The following is a 20,085-nucleotide window of genomic DNA, read 5'->3' as shown; positions in this document are numbered from 1 at the left end:
TCTGAACTGGGGTGGCGGAGTGAGCTAAAGAACGGTGATGGATTAAACCCAGATCAGTTGACTGAGGGTGAGTGTTTGTATTGTCAACGCTCCGTCCATCACCACCTTTGGTTTTTCAATGAATATGTAAGGCATTATTTTCAACTTGAATTACACACACTATAAGATAGGCTCCCACAAAATGCACAAAAAGATTTATGTTTAAGATTTTTTTTAATGTGCTTCCAAAATAGCGATGTAAGTAATACGCACGCTGTACCTAGCAGGGGTGGCTCCTTCGCAAAGGCAGAGGAGCGTCGTCCCACTGGCTCAGAGCCAGCATATGAAAAATAAAATTATATACTATAATCATTTTATTTTTGATTTGCCGACTCTGAGCCAGCGTGTGAAGGGAGGGGCAGGGCTGGGGCCATGGTAGGGGGTAAGAAATACTAATGTGTGCACTTATAAGCGCGCATGTGTGTTTGGCCGGCCATCTCAGGCTGGCCAAACACAAATGTGCACTTAGGTTTCTCTAACGGGCTGTTATGAACAGCTGGGTTGGCGAAAAAGCACAAACTCTTTGTCCTGGGCGGAGCATCCGCTGTCGTAGCAGGAGAGCAGTTCGGGGATTGCACAGGGACTCGCTGCTGCTGTACCAGTGTCTGCTGGGACTAGGAAGCAGCAGAACACCGAGGCGCGAGGAACGATGCAGCCGGCAGCTTCAGTTTTTTAAAATTATTAATAATGCTCCCTGTATTCCATTTTTACGTTTTTTCCCAGATAAATACAGATTGGAATCAATGTGTTTTCTGTCTGCTTTTATTTAAAAAAGTGGATAAATAGAGAAAATTGTGCTTCTTTTAAGTGACTCGCCATGCTGTTTTTCATGAATTGTAGCCCAACAGCCGAGTAGATAGACAGCATGGGAAATTTAAAAACAGGATGACATTTCTTTAAATATTGGCATATGTCAACATACATTTGTGGTATAATGCTAATATTTAGTGGATGTATTGTTACAAAATATTTTGCAGCTTAAATAGCTAAATCACTACGAAAGTCAAAGTATCAGTGTGTCTATCAGTTAAATAAATATGGAAATGTACAGTTTTACAACTTCATTTATACACAAAACACAAAATAAATGTGAATAAATACAGAAACAATGTCCCAAAAATAAATATGAATAAATACAGACAAAAATGTAAAAAAAAAAAATACAATAATGATTAAATCCCCGCGCTCCCCTATGCACCCTCCACCTGCCTCACCACGTCTTCATTGTGTCGGCCGCCACTGGTACCTAGTGAAACTGTTCTTTGAAAGCACACACTCCACTCTTACAATAGCTCTTAAAAAGAATACATCTTTTTCATATCAATCTTCAAGAGACTTCATCAACTAAAGGCAATACCAGCTTCCAAGGAGGCTTTACATTTGCAGCTTGACCAATTACACACATACATTTTTTTCAAACAGCTGGCACCCTGGCAAGAGGGCTTGTTTCTTGATTTTCTCTCTGTCTTTCCCTTATCATCATGACACAGGAGGCCTCCTCCTTTTCTCTTTCAGCCACAACATCTCAACTGTTGGAATTGTAATTGTAATTGGTATCTGTAAAGCGCATTATCACCTTCAGGTCTTTAAGCGCTTTGAGAGAGAGCCCTACCCTGGCATGTAGGGAGGACATAGATTAAATTGTGCCCCAGGCTTCCGAAAAAAGGACTGTCTTTAACTTCTTCCTGAACTGGAGAAGGGCATGTTCCTTAGGTACATTCTCCGGCAAGTTGTTCCAAATTTGGGGATGGAGGTTGAGAAGGCTCTTCCTCCCTTGGAGGACAAGCTAAAGCGGGGGCAGGCCAGCAGGCTGGCCTCCAAGGACCGTAGCACCCTGCTAGGAGTATAGTTGACTAAACGATCTTTGATATATCTAGGGGCTTGGCCATAGATGGCTTTATGTGCGATGCAGAGACCCTTGAACTTTGTTCTCTGCCTTCCCGGGAGCCAGTGCAGCTGACGTAGAAGTGGGGAGGTGTGGGTTCATCTAGGCGCTCTGAAAATTAGTCTGGCAGCATCATTCATAATGACCGTAATCTGGTCACCAGTTTTACTGGGAGGCCGATATACAGGGAGTTGCCATAATCCAGCCGCGACAGTATAATGGCTGATGGAACCAGTCTAAGCGTGGCGAAGGTGAGAAGGGGGGCAAGTTTTCGCAGCTGTTTCAGCATGGCAACACATGTTCCCACCACTGCCGACACCTGCTGGGTCATGGAGAGTTTGGCATCAATTTTGATGCCCTGGCTTTTTACAGCCAGGGCCGGCTCCGGATAGGTGACTAGCTCTTGTGGCCAAAAGAGGTCACTCCAGGGATTGGAGTCTGTTGTGACGGCCAATACCTCAGTCTTGTCGGGATTAATTTTGAGGGAGTTGGCCATCATCCAGTTGACAGTGAATTTTAGAATGTTTTGAATTCTTGTGAGGGCGGTCGGGGAGCTATCTATCTGGATGATAATTTGACTATTGTCGGCCTAATTATAGATCCAGCACTCCATGTGGTTCAATGCAACTCTCAGGGACTGAAGGTAGACGTTGAAAAGGAGAGGTGACAGTGCCGAGCCCTGTGGTACCCCACACAAGAGTATGCCTGGGTCGGACACATGGTCAGTCAGCTGTACTCAATGGGAACGACCCCTAAGAAAAGATGAAAGCCACGCAAGGGCCGTGCCCTGGATGCCCAGCTCCGAGATCTGCGACAATAGTTGGTCATGATTGACTGTGTCAAATGCCGTGGAAAGGTCCAGCAAAACCAGGGCACATGGCTTTTTCTTGTCGGCCCTCAGTCTTAGTTCATCCAGCACGGACAGCATAACCAATGCCATGCTGTGGTGAGCCCTAAACCATGCCTGGTTAAATTGTAAGAGGTGATTGTCCTCTAAATGGTGTGGCAGGGAATTTAGCATGTGCTGTTCCAGCACCTCTGCAAGGAATGGGAGTTGGGAAATTGGCCTGAAATTTTTTAGGTTCTTCGTATCTGCCCCTAGTTTTTTTAGGAGCGGGATGACGCGGGCCTCCTTAAAGTTAGTGGGGACGTGCCCTGCTTCCAGGGATTGATTAAGAAGGGCTTTCTATCCCAGGAAATGCCACCTTAAAGATCCTTGGTGGACAGGGGTCTACAGGTGACCCTGACTTCATCCGCCCTATTAGAAGAGACAGAGAATCATGAGTGAGCATGGGGAAGGCGGTGAGTGGTTTATCAAACATAGGGGGCGGGAAAGCTGGCACTAAAGGGCAGGGGAACATATGGGTGAGATGAATTTCCATCAGAAGATCCTTCACTTACATTGCAAAAAAGGACTGGAACTTATTACAGTCTTCCAGACAGAAGAAGGGCTTCTGTTCCTTAACTTGCCTCAGTTCTTTCAGGATCCCGAATGTCTCTTTTTGTGTATTGTCAGCAGCCGCAATCTTAGCTTCATAGAATTCTGCTTTCCTTGTAAGAATTGCCTTTTTAAAGACTGCAAACATTGAGTGGTATTCTGACAGGGCGCCTGTGTCGTAAGCTTTCCGCCAGGCTCTCTCACATTGACAAAGAGTTTCTTTCATGTTTCTTAAGACATCATTGAACCAGGGGGCCCCTTAATCTTTGTCCCTTATTCGTTCCCTGCGTGTTGGGGCTACCATATCAATAGCGTTCTTCAGCTTTGTCGACAGGGAAGCACTTTCTACATCAAGGTCTCCCTGTGTTGTAATTGATGTGGCAGATTTATATAGGGTAGTAACCAAGTCGTCAGCTCTGATTTTATTCCAACTCTGCAACACTTTTCACTCATGAGGTGGATAGGCTGTTTGTTTAGTGAGTGGGAACCGACCACTAATTACAAAGTGGTCAGACCAAGAGCAGGGCCTGATAACTATAGGGCTGGTAAGAGGATGGGATGTCCAAATCAGATTGAGTGTATGGCTGTTCTCATGAGTGGAACCATTCACTAGTTGGCGTAGTTCTAGAGAGATCAACGCCTCCTCCAACTGTTTGGCCTGGCTGTCTTTGGCAGTCTGATCCCAGTGGAAATTGAAATCCCCCATCACCACAATACATTGGTACCGTGAGCGGATGTCGTAAACTAGTTCTGTGACGAGCTCAATGAACCTGGGCGGCGTTCACGGGGGGGCGGTACACTATCAGGATAACTAGACAGGCAGTCTGGGAGCAAAACTTATCCCCCAGCACATCAGCCCCCTCGATGCTTTCTGCACAAAGAGTCTCAGCCTTTAATTGATGGTTGTATAGGATTGCGACCCCAACCCCCTCTAGAACTGCCTGGTCTATTGTGGTAAAGGGACGCATAGTTCTGTGGCATAGCGGCTACCAAGTGCGGGGTTGAGGACTCCTCGAGCCATGTTTCTGTAATTCCAAGAATATACAGAGTGTCGTCTTGAAGGAGCGAGAAAACCTCAAGATTATGTTTCTGCAGTGAATGGATGTTGAGGGTGGCAAACCTGAGTCCCCCAGGGCTAATGGGCCAGGACGGCCTAGGGTAACGTGCTGTGTGATTTAGGTTACCAATGCCTATTTGTGGCCTCAACAGCCCTTCCGACCTAAGTGCGACAGCTACATTGTTTTTAAGTAGCATTGTACCTTAGTTTAGGAGCAGGAGTTCCTCCATGGAGTACAGGAGGCAGGGGCCAGGGGTCCTGGCCCCTGGTCCCAGTCGGGCGCAGACGGGTGCAGATGGGCTTGCCTTAGGCACGCCGCTGTGCACTCGCTGCTGTGCGCGCGCACTGCTCGCTTGCTCCAGCTTCGTTATTAAGCCAGAGACTCCTCCCACCCACCACTCAGCTCTGCTGTGCAGCGGCTGGTAATTCCTGAGCACTAGACCGTGACTGAAACCAAAAGTGCTCAAAGTGGAAGTGAGGGAGCCCTGGGAGCGAGTTGCTGCAAGTGCAAAGTACAATTTTTACAGGTATTTTATAAGATAAAAATGTTCCACCAATAAAAAAAATAGCAGCGTATTTCGGCAAGTGCAGCAGCGTTACGAGCAGCCCACCACGAGCACATGCGCGACTCTGTTTCTGCGCGCTTGCTCCAGCTTCGTTATTAAGCCTGAGACTCATCCCACCCACCACTCAGCTCTGCTGTTCAGTGGCTGGGTATTCCTGAGCACTAGACCGTGACTGAAACCGGAAGTGCTCAAAGCGGAAGTGAGGGAGCGCTGGGAGCGAGATAGTGCAAGCCACAGGTGCAAAGTAACATTTTTACAGGTATTTTAAAAGATTAAAAAGTTCCAACAGTAAAAAAAAATAGCATCGTTTTTCGGCAAGCGCAGCAGCGTTACGAGCAACCCACCACGAGCATAGGCGTGACTCTCTGTCCAGAGACTGTTGTCTTTCAACATTAACATTAACCGCCCTGAGACGGTTGTCTTTCAACAAAAAGTAGGGAAAATGTTTTTGATTAATTAAAAAAGTATGGGTGCCCCACAGATCCAACCCACTTTGACATCTGCTTAAAGTAGTGGCCTGTAGCCCAAAAGACCTGGGTGCCTAATGTAAAAGACATGCTCAGTTTTAGGATTGGCATGTCCCTGCGGTGATAGGCTTAAATGTGCTACTTTTCGGCACGGAGTGTGGAAGCCTACCTGTGGATGAAAGTCATAATTTTCATAAACTTCTACAGAGGCCATGGATGCAATATTGCAATAATTATGTAGATATTGAGAAATAGACTGCATAGATGATTTTATTAAAGCTTTGTTTGCCTCTTGATGAGCTTCGAAAATAATTTTAATTCAATTTTGCTAGGTTCTGCCTTCTCCAGTGCAGTAGGTAACTCTTAGGTGAAGTGTGAAATACCACTCTGGTAGAGAGCAGTAGGCCCATCACACCAGCAGTACCAGCAGGAATGCAGGGAGGAGATATGTATAGGCTGTAGACCCCCAGTTATCTTTGAATGTGCAAGAGGGGATCGGAAAGCAAAAGCAAATTACATCACAAAGAGGAGGCTGGTACTCTGATAGTTGCATACTGATGGTAAAAATAACTCTAGTGTGTGCTCTGGTGTGAGGAAGGTAATTGATGGTAGTCTGCTCCCAGCTAAGCTGCCTCTGTTGATAACAGAAATATGCTTAAAAAGGGGGCATTACTGTTCCTAAGAAGACAAAACAACGCATGAAAGAAGAAGGCTGTAGGAACTGGCCAGATTATGGGGAAAGTCAGCAAGAGTGTTTCTTGTTACCCTCACACATCCCCGGGGATGTCATGTTTCATCATCGGGTGAGTGCTCCTCGTCGGTCAGGCACTGCAATGAGTGTCAAAGTGAGTCTAAAACTGGCTAGGGGGTATGAAACTGGTTTTAATAAGATTGACCTGTCAGATTAAAAAAACAGTAGGTTGGCGCTACTATGAAGGTAACACTGTCCCTAGTAGCTGAAAAGATGGGACAACATGTTTCAGGTCCTTATTGGTCAAAATGATCCTTCATCAGGACCAAAAACAGTGGGAATGTTGTGAGCCAACCCCATGAGCCAACCTCACATATAATCTCAGGGTGAGTGGTTCCCCTCTTTTAGGGTGGTACCTACTTCCTGAAGGTTAGAGTGAGCCACTGAAATTATGATATTCTGCAGCATCTTCCTCATAATTAAGCATTTGCTACTTAATCTATCGTGCTGCATAATCTGCAGATATTAACAACAACAAAATTCCTAACTCAAATGGGTCATAAATTACTGAAATTGCAGCGACCCATGTTGCTGTGCAGTGGAAGGTCCTATGCAAAGGTTGACTGCCATCTTTCAGTAGCTTATGATTGTATTTGGATGTTGAACTGGTACTGATGAGGTGAAACCTTTGCCCAGGCAGCTGTGGTGAAAGGCAAAATGATAGGCCCCTTTCAGAATATGGCGAGGGGACCCTCAGTCTCCCTTATCTCACAGACATTCATTGGCCCGAGGTTGATAGGGGCCCTTTGAGAGGTTGGGGACCATCCTGCAGGGCTGGGTGCCCCTCTGCACTGCAGGGGCTGCTGGGGCTTGTTTTATGCCCCAAGCACCGTAAACATGTACAAAAACGGCAAAATTGCAAAGTAATACTATCACAAAATGTGCTACATTAAATCGCGTAAACTGCATTTTCTTGCTGCATAATTTAGTCTTCCCTGTCACATAATTTGATCCTGTCCTGACGGATCAAATTATAATTTGGTTCTGTCCATAAAAATGAACTCTTGTTAATCAAACTCAAATTTGAATTAAATATACCTAGTAATAATAAAAATAAAAATTCCAGATTATTTTTATTATGTTTAAATATGGATATTTATAAACTAACTTAAATATATTAAAAAATATTTAATGACCATTTATTGTGAAGTGTTAATGAGCCCTAACATTTTATTTTATTAGTTCATTTAATTTGCATCTATGTTTTACATCAAAATATTTGTATACTTTAATTAATTAATGAATAGAATTAATTTTCGATAATTTTTCCCCTTCTGGGGGTCTCTGCCACGATGGTGGTTCTCTCCACTTACCTGTCAAAAGTTAAAGGTAGTACCTTTAAATACAGTCTTCCGATGTTTACCCAAGAACTGAGGGGTGATAGCATGTAAGTCTACACTTAGGTGTAGATGTACACTCCGAAAAAGTGAATAGCGAAAAAGTGTACACTTGCACGAAGGTGCAGGAGTAGAACGTGTAAATGTGAAAATGTTGCTTTGTGAATAGGGCCCAAAGAGTGTTGCAACATTTAAGGACAGATTTATTGTATCAATGCGCTATTAGTTATGCTCTGACTACCAGGGCATTCTGGATATATCCCTGAATTAAGGCACATCAATGAGACCAAGCCAAATTTTCTAAGAGTGTCCAGTAAAACAAATTACTGCTATGAGTTCAGTGTTCTTAATCATGGAATTCGTCCTGGCCTCCACATCTGTCCCTTTGTCTTGCTTTCTGTTATGGCAATTCATATATCTTAGATTTGCGATGCATACTAGATGAAAGGAGTTGTAACTTTTCTTGCTTCTGAACCAAAGTACTTTGTCTTTGAGGGCTTAGTTCTCAGAAAAGCTACTTAACTCTGATCATAAAGTTACCTACTGAAACCTGAAGAGTGGTAGTAAGACCTTTTTCATGGTGGCATCTACTGACAGAGATTCCGGGTGAGCATATCTCTCCCTATTGTCCTGCCTTAGGTTTCCATGGAAAATCTCCCACAAAGTGTCTAGTCTTGCCACAGTCGTACCCTACTATATTGCATCCATTATATTGTATGAGAATTATATCACATTCACTAATTTATCCTAACTATTGTATCAAGAGGTAAGTATTAGTATAATAGATGAATACCATAGTAACTAGAGCTAGATAGGCGACATGGAGGTAAACATTGTTTGAATATAATTACCATGATGGTGTGGTAGTAGGTGCTATACTGATGTGATATAATTTACCTCAATATAGTGTCATGCAATCTGCCACATTATAGGCCCAAATTGTTATTCTGCCTTGTTTTTCTTTCTTTGACAAAGTCACTTTCATCAACTCATCTGTGTTTGGGGTCCAGCTTCTCTTATTTGGTGCCTTAGTTCCACATGTGTCCCACCTATAGCATTAAAATCTTTCCCTGGATGTCTAAGCTCTCCCAATTTCTCTTCCTTTAAGTCTGACAGTCTGTTGTCTAGTTGTAAAACTTGGTCAGTGAGTTCTCTGCATTGATTGCATCCTTGGGAATTTAGGCTAAGCAGTCCTCGAGCTTATCCAATTAACCATAGTAGAATATTGCTGATCTCTGGCCCTTGGGCATTCCATATCAATTCCTAGCTCGCTGAAGTAGTTTAAGAAATTGTGTCTACTGTGCCAACGAGATTGCTTGTGATGAAAAACATGTGGAATTCAATAATATGGCCTCAAGCTCGTTAAGAAGTTCGTCTTCACTTTCCACCTCCAGTGTCAACCTGGTCAGTGCATCCCCATTGGGCTATGGAAGGGAAAAATAACTTATCCTGCTGTGTTGGCGACTCTGACCAGCCAGGAAGGAACATGTAGATTGCATTGGGTTTGAATTGTCTGGTCATCGATGGATCCCTTCAGCAGTACTCTGGCAGAGTCAATGAACTGGTTGTCTTTATGTTATGGGTAACATGCAGAGATATCTGTGGCACTTGAAGTTCTGAATACTATAACAAAACTGTGTACCTGGTGGAGTCAAATAGGCCTGTAGTGTTTCCTATATAGTAGCTACATCGGTGATTGACCGACCGACCTCCTGTCAGAAAAGGTAATTTGCAGATTATAATGTTTCACTGCCTGAGGGGCCCAGCTGTACTATCTATGGAACATTAAGAATAGCTCTGGCACCCAATGTACACATTTGTAAAATCCCGATAATCATAGAGATTCCTTTGCTGTCTACGATCCAAGCCGATCACATCTGTGCAATATGAACAATAGTACTAGTGTTTGAGGTGGAAGCCATGAAGCAAAAACCACTCCCCCCTTCTAATTCTGACTCTAAAGAGTGCTCCAAAGCTAGCCAAACAAAAGCTGTCCTTATGTGCCCAGGCCTTGCAATGTATGGCAGGGGTTTAGGAAATTTTACAGAGGGGTTTATGGTGGGGTAATAAGGGGTATACTAATACAAACTTCGCCCTATGGGGAGTGATACTATTACTATTCACAAGCCACACTTCTACATTTACCACAGACCTAAAGGTCATAAACAGTAGAACATATTCTCATGCCCAGACTTGGAGTAAGTTTAGCATCACACATGGCCACTCAGAGGTCCAGCAACAAGGTTTCATAGAAAATGATAGAGGCAGAGACTTACTATAATAGCACTATTTAGGTAATAATGTTAAATAATTCAGTTATTTCACCATCTAAATTATATACATTTATATATAATTAGTCTTAGTAAATCGTACACAATTAATATTCAGATATTTTAATATGTTAACAATGAATAGTAAACCAATTTTAAAAATATGGAATACAGTGTTTCTTAAAAATGAAAACTGCCCTCCAGCTCTTCTCCCTGGCAAAGGTTACTCTTGATACAAGAAGTGATCTAAAGTTCTGGTGGTTTAAGGTCCACTACTTCTACCCCATGTGGTCCCTGTTCTTCTTTCTGAAAGTGTCTCTGAACCCAGTCCAAACCAGCTCTGTCCCCACTGGTGCAGTATGCCCACAGGGTGTGGTGACAGCATTGTGCATGGGAGACAGGCCCTATTCAGGTGCAAGGAAAACTCCTCCCACTACTCTCAACACAGCCAAGGGTTATTTATCTCAGCTCTGAGTCATCCAGGAAGGGCCAGGCACACGTCAACCCCCCCCCCCACCCCCCCTGGCAGTAGCTGTCTACAATGAATGCACATCCCCAGCACCTCATACTAAAACCATCTTTACTAAAAGACGTGTTATTAAATTCTGAGTTCAGAGAGCCTAAACTTTATACCTCTATCTTGTCCCAATGGGAAGTTATACTTGTAAGATGTTACATAGTATCTCCCATGCTATCATATGGGACATATAGCCTTACAATAGTGAAAAACATAATTGGCAGTATTTTACTATCAGGTCATGTCACATACACCAGTACATGTCCTACCTTTCATATAGACTGTACACTGCCATGAACATAGTTTGGGTCGACCAGAGGGGTGCCTTACACGTAAGAAAAGGGAAGGTTAGGACTTGGCAAGCGGATGCACTTGCCAGATCGAAATGGCAGTTGAAAACTGCACCTAGACACTGCAGTAGCAGGTCTGAGATACATTTTCAGGGCTACCCATGTGGATAACACAATGAGTGCTGCAGGCCCACTAGTAGTATTTGATTTACAGGCCCTGGCACTCTCCGTGCACTTTACTAGGGACTTACCATTAAATCAAGTATGCCAATTAAGTTCACAATTTACACAGAGAGCAGATGCATTTTAGCACTGATTGGCAGTAGTAAAGTGCCCAGAGTCCTAAAGCCAACAAAAACAGGTCAGGAAAAATAGGAGGAAGAAGTAAAAAGTTTGGGGATAACCCTGAACAAGGACCATTTCCAACATTACTGAACCCACCTCTACCGTGGGACACCTATTAGCCCAGATTTTCTCATCAACATCAGTTGTCAAGCCAGCAACTATGACCTGGACAGACTATGCCCTTGTCAGTTTTAGCATACCCATCCTGTACCATCACAGGCATACCACTACCGGAACCACCCATTGCAGTTGAGAAGGCATCTCACAAGAGGAGTGGGTTCTGCCTCTCTGAGCACTGGCCTAAGCACACCAGCAACTAGCTAAAAGCCATGAAAACTTAAATAGCTGAATCACCGATTGTGCTGACAGCAAGGGGGCCTGACCACAGGCCGGCTGGGACACAGAGGAACTCAGGCCAAAGAAACGCAACTGCAAGCAACTAGTGCACAAATGGAGAAACAGTGAGGACCCCACAGATAAAGACATCTTCAAATCAGCTCTGAGATGCTACCACCCACAGATATGGAACAGCAAGTTCACAGCTGTTGCATATCACATTGATGCCAGCACTAACAGCAGCAATGAAGTCTTTGCCATCATCAAAGATTTCATCATGCCTCCAGCCGCCTCTAGCAACATCACCCCCTTGCAAGACCTGTGCAACAAGCTCTTGCAATTCCTTTGTGACAAAATCACCTCAGTTACAGCAGCTCCGACCCTCTACCAGACCACGTCACTATTACAACTCAACTTCCCATCATGGCTGATTAGTGAATCGCGACTCTTTGGCCACCTGTCACCACCATCAAAATCACTGCTACCATGAAGACCATCCACTCAGGGACTCATTCTGACCTTTGGTCCCATCACTCCTTTACCAAAGGACTCATTTGGTTCAGCGAGGCACTAACACCTAGCCTCAGCCCTCCATAGACTCAGCCACATCCCCAGACACTTGTAAACATGCTGTGATGCCCCGGCCCAAAAAACCATCTGCTGACCCAGTCACACTTTGTAACTACACAGCCATCTCCCTCCTACCATACCCAGAAAAGGTCTTAGAGAAACAAATCAACCATTGCCTCACTGACCACATCAGGTACCACCAGCTCCTCGACACCACTCAGTCCAGATTGAGGCCTAACTAAACAAAGTATAGAACCTGCACTCATTGCAACCACAGATTACATCTGCATGACTCTTGACAGAGGAGACATGCCAGCTCTCATTCTCTTGGATCTCTCAACAGCATTTGACATGGTCTCAAACCCCATCCTCATCAGGCACCTAAATGAGATTGGCATCCAAGGACCAACCTTCACTGAATCTACTCCATCTTAATGGACAGAACACAACCTTTCAGCCTGGCATCTTACTCCTTGGAAGCCTACAAACTCATCTACGAAGTGTCCCACAGTTCATCGCCCAACCCCAACCTCTTCAATGCAAACATGATCCCTCTGTCTAACTTCATCTGTACACATGACCTCATCAGCCACTCCTACTCCAATCATACTCTCTCTTGAAAAACACCCAAAATACAAGAAACAAGTTCACCACATGCATGACCAAAGGTGCTAAGAGAATGGACTCCAACTGTTTCAAGCTCAATACAGAGAAGATAGAAATAGTGATCTGTGGCAAAAATACCTTACCATGGGACTCCAACTGGTGACCTACCGAACTCGGACCCAGACCCACACCTAAAATCCACACAAGAAACCTCGGAACAATCTTTGAGAACAAATTGGACATGACCACACAGGTCAATGTCATCACTGTATCCTGCTACCACACACACCAGATGCTGAGGAACATCTTCAAATAGCTCCAAAACAGCACTAGAAAAACTGTCATTCGCACTCTAGTCACCAGCAGGGTAGACAATGGTAATACCCCCTATGCCTGGATCACCAAGCAGCTTACTAGAAGGGTACAGACCATCTAGAGCTCAGCAGCCAGACTCATCCTCACCCTACCACCCACAAAGCACACCACATCACACCTCTGGGAAATATACTGGCTTCTGATATACAAATATGCCCAATTCATACTCCTCACACACAAATTCAAGGCACTACACAACTCAGGCCCCATCTACTTGCACAATCACAACCCCTTCCACCAACAATCAGACACCTCCCTTTCACAGGACTCCTACTCGCATACATCCCACGCATATACAGATGCAGATTAGGAGGACAAGCGTTCTCTTACATCGCATGGAATGACCTCCTACTCTGCATCATAGCCTCTTCCTCTATTCTTGAATTCTTCAAGAAGCTGAAGACCTGGCTTTTCAATTAACCAACCTACCATAGGCAGGGCTAGGCACATTCACCTACTCAGCACCAGGATATCCTGGCGGCTGATAACGCGCTTTACAAATACACATAACGTAACCTATATGAGTATCAATTGGACTGACAGTTGGGTTTAAGTGTTTGCTTGTGGACTGTGTTAGTGGAAGTGGTCCCACCAGGGTCCGCATACTTTATTATGTTTCTTCGGACAATCCCCAGCCCTGTGACAAAGATCCATTTCCCATAACAACTCTTCAATAGGAGGGACCTTTGCATCTCACCATCCTCTTTTACCTCTTAAACTGTACAACCGCAGCGCAGACTGTCTATATCCCTACCACACAGCCTACAGCAATAGAACTCTACCACCCAGGGAGAGCCATAGGCCAGGTATCGACACACCTCCTACAGCTTTCAAGCGCTCTCGGGTCGTGGCTCTCTCTTCCTGAAAGTCTTTAACTCCTCCATTGATGGCAGACAGACCTTGTCTGTGGGCTTCACGTATCTGGCAACACTCCCGTGCTGCCAGACACGGCAATTCATACCTCCAGCAATATCAACAATGTGTTATATATCACAACTCCCTCAAAAAAGAGGTACAACAGGTGCACAAAAACCAACAACTTCAACAAGGATGTACCACTTTGAAAATATGAATCATTTCATTAGTAAAAAAATATTAAAACCAACATTATTGCATGCAACATTTTGGGATATAATGCTAATTATAAATACAGCCCCAGGTAGCTAACCATTTTAAAGGGATCTGTACTAAAAAACGAGATCATTGTGCAATGTGCTGTACCCCAAAAAAAACCACTACTTATGAGTATACTTTCTTGTCAAAACTGGGAGAAGCCTCTGAATCAATTGAATATTTTCCAATGTAGGATTTGCAGAACCTCATTTATACTGGGGACACTACATTGCTCTAAGTGAAATGAGTGACCTCGAGGGGACACAATACAAGTGAACATGAGCAAACCTGTTTTGTGCATGTCTCCGCAGCATCTTTTGAGCCCTTTGACATCACAAATCGCCATCTTCTGTGCTATGTATGTTTTCTTGTGCGCTAAATTCTCATAGTGTAAATGTGTACAAGTCAGTTTGCGCAGGGGCAAATGAATGTTTCACATGTGCGAATCTGTTAGGAAAAATGCTAATACTTTGTGCGCACATGCGTAGAATAACACACACTGCCTTTCAATGATATTGCACATAGCGATAATAATAATGATAAAATGCTATTTTTTTCTACAGGTCAAAATTGCATAAATATATACATAAATATGATATTAATAATTACCATAATAAATAGGCACACGCATGGACATTCGATTCGGTGTGTCTACTCTTTTACAACGTCGATTGCACAAAACGGAATATTTGCAGACAATAAAAACGATACGAAATGAATTTGTTACTAATTATACAAAAGTACTGTAATGTGTGCACCACTCATCGACCGCACTCCCGGATTTATATCTCAGCGGGACACATTTTTGTCTTATTTTTTCTTTTTTGGTGCCAGTTACCAAAGAACGAAATGCAGGGTAACAGGGAGCTATTTATTCGTCTTTTTTTCCTAACGCACATCTGAAACTACTTTCGTATTTTCAAGAAAGAACGTCCAAAGAGGAAGCTGTGATGGCTTTGACCGGATTTTTTTTGCCAATTTTTGTGAAGATTGGCTCATTTTCGTCAGAGCAGTAGTCATTTGAGCACAGATTCAGCATTAACGTCATGTGTTATTCTTAACATGCAGCTGCCGTGGAGAAACTATAGGGGGAATACTATGCATAGATGGGCCTTAAATTCCGAACTCTGCAAACAACTGCTTGCACAGGGACTGCAGGTACTAGTTGTGAGGTAAAGAAAGCTCAATTGAAATGCCTGCAGAATTTGCTACAGAAAACACCAAGATCCACGCGTAATTCCTAATTTTCACAAGGAAAAATAAGAATTGGTAGTATGTAGTACATTTCGTAAATACTGTACACTATGATTTGTGCCAGTCGCAGTGACTACCTTAACCCATCTGGTTGTGCGTGAGTGTGTGTCTGTCTGTGTGTGTGGTTGTACATGAAAAACAAACACGTTAGCTTGAATTGCAGTAATTAGATGCATGCACATAATTTAAGATGGCTAATCTTTATTGCATGCTAATTAACTTTGTAAATACTCCTTCTTTGCAGACATCAGTGAATGCAGTAGTCACCCGTGCCAAAATGGAGGCACATGTCTTGAGGGAACGAACCAGTACAAATGCATCTGTCCACAGGAATGGACGGGTAGCAATTGCCAGCATCAAACACAAACAGGTAGGTTGTTTGTTTCTTCATAAAGTGTGAGCTCTAACAGTGTTCATCATAGATTGATGGCACCACCTGTTGGTCGATGACTGCATGCTAGAGTCCTGTACATTAGGATGAATGTTTATCTTGAGCTTTTTTCTTAGGTGCACTGTTGCAAGGGGTGTAAAACGCTCTACAGGTGACCATCAGAGGGAGGCCCTACTAACCTGGCCCTAAGGGCCAGATGTAGGTACATTTTATTTTACCACCTCTTAAATACCGCATCATACCGACTCGGTATTTAAGAAGTGGTAAAATAAAAGTACCGAGATGTAGGTAAATACAGATGTGCATTTACCGATTCGGAAACAATCGGTATTTACCGATGCGGTAAATACCGACCGGTAAATGCCCATTCATTCCTATGGGCTTTGAAGCCCATAGGAATGATTGGGCATTTACCGGTCGGTATTTACCGCATCGGTAAATACCGATTGACACAAGGGTGCAGGGGGTGTCACTTTGACACCCTCTGGCACCCCCAAAAGAGGCTCGGGTGCCATGTGTCAGGCATACCTGCCCTAAGGGCAGGTCTGCCTGTCATATGGCATAGGTGTGCATGCACACATGTGCAAGCACACCAGAATCGGTATTTTACCATCAAATAGTATTTGATGGTAAAATACCGATTTTTTAATGCTTGTGGGACTCAGAAGAGTCCCACCTACATATCAATTTTCCCGATTCCGTAAAAATACCGACTCGGTATTTTACATAATCGGTAAATTTACCTATCGGTAAATTTACCGAGTCTGTAAAATACAGGGCCCTACATCTCAAATTGCATTTACCGGTCGGTAACGGCCGAATTCGGCCGTTACGACCGGTAAATGCCTACCTACATCTGGCCCTTAGTACTTGATCTGCGACAGAAAGATGGCCCTAGTAAACATCCTTGGCTCTCCAGTTACACGTGGACGAAAATTCAAGGTCTAACTCAAAAGAGATAATATTGGGCGAATGCAGATATAGCACAACGCTATTATCAAAATTGCAATAAAAATGTGAAGGCCTCGCAAGATTTGTGCACACACAAAAATAAAAAAAACTCATCAGCTTGTAAATATATTTAAAATTTAAATGGGAATTCATACAGTAGAAAGTATACAAACTCGGTCACAAAAGAACAGCAATATAGTACATTATGATTATAAAAACAGGTCCACTGACTGCTATGTACTGTCAGTGATTACTTTTGATCATTAACTTTGCTACAGGTCTTAAAAAGAAAAGCACACCACAATTACAATAGAGTTATGAAACTATTAGTAAGGTTAAGTATAGGGATGCAGATCTGCATGTGTTGGTCTGTAGAACTCATATTGTAATGGAAGGTGGAAACTACATATGTCATTCTGATGATAGTTTCTTATATTTAGAATGAAAGGGAAGTGGGAAAACGGCAGAAAGGCTATAGCGCGATCCCCTTTTCCTCTCTTCAATTAAGTAATGAACAGCAAGCACTGAAAGTTTTCGTCTTGATTCTATTTAATTGAAGGTTTTTTTTTCTGTTAAAAATGAAAGACGACTGCTGCCTGACTTTAACATGGTGGCATTATCACGAATATATGCCTAAAACGTTTCCAGGGCAACAGCTAAAGTGGGAAACCAGTATCTATGGGACTTTAATATGGTGGCATTATCACGAATATATGCCTAAAACGTTTCCAGGGCAACAGCTAAAGTGGGAAACCAGTATCTATGGCGTTTGTGTGTACCAGTGAACTTGTTTGGCACAACACTTTGCAGAACAGAGCCTGCTAAAAAGTGCTCCAGGAAAATGAATTATGGAGAGGATGAGGTAGATGTATTCCTCCAACTTTGTGGGTCATTCAACTTTTAATTAAACAAGCTGTTGCAGAGGCTTGCAGAGCCATAGACAAACCATGAGCCCTAGTGTTCCTTGATTGGACAAACCAATGGATGCCCAGGACCATGAGAGAAGAAGATCAGTGGTGGTTTTAGTCAGAGTCCAGCGATAGAAGAGGTGCCGCAACACCATAGCGAACATTTAGCCTTTTCTTATCCTTCCATATAGTCGAAGACAGAGGATGTTCTTCCTCCAATACCAGTACAAAATGTGGCAGAAGGTTTCCACTGCATGAGACCATACTAAAGGTGTGACTAGACAAATGGAAGAAGTAGAAAAGCGTCCTTTCCCGTATTTTCTTGGCCAAGATGTACCTTTTAGAGAACTTTGTTGAGCAGTTTCCACCCATTGTGAAGGTGGATTTACTGAGGGCTGTCCTGTCCTCCCAGGGAACAATAATTTCAGATGGGAGCCTCTATATTCGACATTGTAGATAAAAGGTGGGCTTAACAACAAGTGGTTTACACAGTCTCTAATTTCTCCATCCATGTATCAGCACATTTTAAGTACAATTTTCTAGCTGGACAGACAGAGAAAGGGAGCACATGTGGCTATATTGGGGCAGCAGGTTTGTTTTCTTTTGGACTCTCTTCGTGAAGTGGCAGCTGAAGCAGGTTCCTCTGGGGCAGCAAGATGGCCACATATGGATGAGATCCTTGAAGGTGGACATAACACAGAAAAATCTCCTACTGCACTATCCCTTCATGTTGTCAAAATGATTTGAATCCCAATTAGAGGACTTAGTTAAACAGTTTATCAAAGACAGAAAGCTGATGGCTTTGGTCAGCCTTTAAGTAAGAGGTCGTCCATTTAGTAACAGAAGCTCTTTTGCCTCAGCATTGTTCAATAGAAATCACTGAGGAGTGCTGCCTTTGATAAATCCGAGTCTTAGTCATCAGGATTTTCCATTTCAACTTCCCAACTCTCCACCTCTTCCTAAAGTATGATTGTGCTCCAAAACATTCACATATTCCTGTGGGGGTGAAAGATTTCTTTTTTTTTGAAAGAATGGAAAAAGAAGTGTAGGATCAATGGATTCTGGGCATTGTTTAATATGGTTATCACATTGATTTAAATCCTCTGCTAATCTGTTTTGAAAACCACCTCTGCTAGCGTGTCTAATAAAAGAGCAGGCATTGGCAAAAGACATATCAGATCTTCTGCAGAAGAAAGTAATAATTTCTGTTCCAGACAGAGAGACTTGTGATGTTACTCCGTTTTGTTCCTTGTTCCACAAGATTTGGGGGATGTGAGACCAGTACTGGAATTGAAACCCTAAACTAGTTTATTACTGACAATCAAAATTTTGTCTTTTCAAATTATTTTACCATTTATAAAGGCATGAGATTTTCTAGCGCTTGTAGACTTGTTGAATGCTTACCTCCATATTCTGATCCATCAATCATCCCAGAGTTACCTAACATTTTGCTACCAATAATGACATGACCCATTTTAAGTCCTCCCACTTGGCCTCAGTTCAGCCCCAAGGGTTCTTACCAATATTTTAGCACCTTTGGTAGATATGATTCATTCTACGATCTTACGAGTGCCCTAAAATCTGTGATAGCTATGGTGAAGAATTAGGATTATTGAAGGTGGCCAAATATACATGTCATTTAAACTGTCTGCTGTGGTAGCAACAACAGCATAGCACTGTTACTTTAAAAAAATCCCCTGAATAAAAGGAATTTGTTGAAGCATTGGGTGCTAACTCTTGTGAGAGTATTGGCTTGTAGTATCCTGCACAGATGAAGAGCACTATAGCATGAAGCTGTAAAAACAATGTGCCATGCTATTGTATTGGGGAGAAGAACTGAACTCCCATTGGGAACACACTCAACAATATCCTTGGATCTTGTGGCCACCGAAAAGATAAACTGGATGGATAAACCTGCACAATTGAGGGGTTCGATGGAAATCACACAATCACCACACAGATTATTCATATGGAGAGATTCATTATTCATATGGAGAGTTTCAGCAATCAGAACTTTGACTCATATGGATTTATTATGGGCTCCTTCAGAACTCTGCATAGAGAAAAGGGGGTACAGACTCTCTCAATACTTTCTGCTTGGGAAGCAGAATTCTCCAAAACAATGGTATTTTATGGAGTGCGATCACTCCAAAATGATGTTGCTAGAAGGGAATTTTTCATAGGAGGTGTGGACAGAGGCGTGTCCTGGCTCTTAACCATCATCGGGGCCTAGTTTAGAAATGGAGATAAGTGATGTGGAATTTATCACTGGACTTCTCCCCCATACACAAGAGAGATCTTGAGAATTATACCAGATAGAATATGTCTAAAGTTTCCTATCGAAAATTGCATGGGGAAAACATGTTTTGGGACCCCCTTTTTTCTTGCCCCCCGCTTGACTAATCACCCCGAAACGTTCAGGATAGAGGCGAACCGGAGCTCCCCACAAGTTTTGAAAATTTCGCGAAGATTTATCAACCAGCTCCAAAGTTATTGGAAATAGAATGTTCTGAATTTCCTATGGAAAATAGGTCCTAACTATAACTACCTACTGGCAACCGCCAGTAGGTAATATATATATTATATATATATATATAAATGCAACAATTAGCAATCAGC

The 20,085-nt window shown here is 43.0% G+C and overlaps 1 protein-coding gene across 1 annotated transcript in view; it reads left to right on the top strand.

Moving 5' to 3' along the window:
• The window catches only part of FBLN7 (fibulin 7), an 877,728-nt gene that overhangs the window by 665,413 nt on the left and 192,230 nt on the right, over window positions 1-20,085 (top strand). The window contains exon 4 of the mRNA XM_078649036.1: window positions 15,461-15,586. Coding sequence (XP_078505162.1) covers window positions 15,461-15,586 — 126 coding nt within the window. The remainder of the gene's footprint in view (window positions 1-15,460; window positions 15,587-20,085) is intronic.

The sequence above is a fragment of the Lissotriton helveticus genome, chromosome 6 (genome assembly GCF_964261635.1).
Source record: "Lissotriton helveticus chromosome 6, aLisHel1.1, whole genome shotgun sequence".
NCBI lineage: Eukaryota > Metazoa > Chordata > Amphibia > Caudata > Salamandridae > Lissotriton > Lissotriton helveticus.
This window is presented reverse-complemented; position numbering and strand designations above follow the sequence as displayed.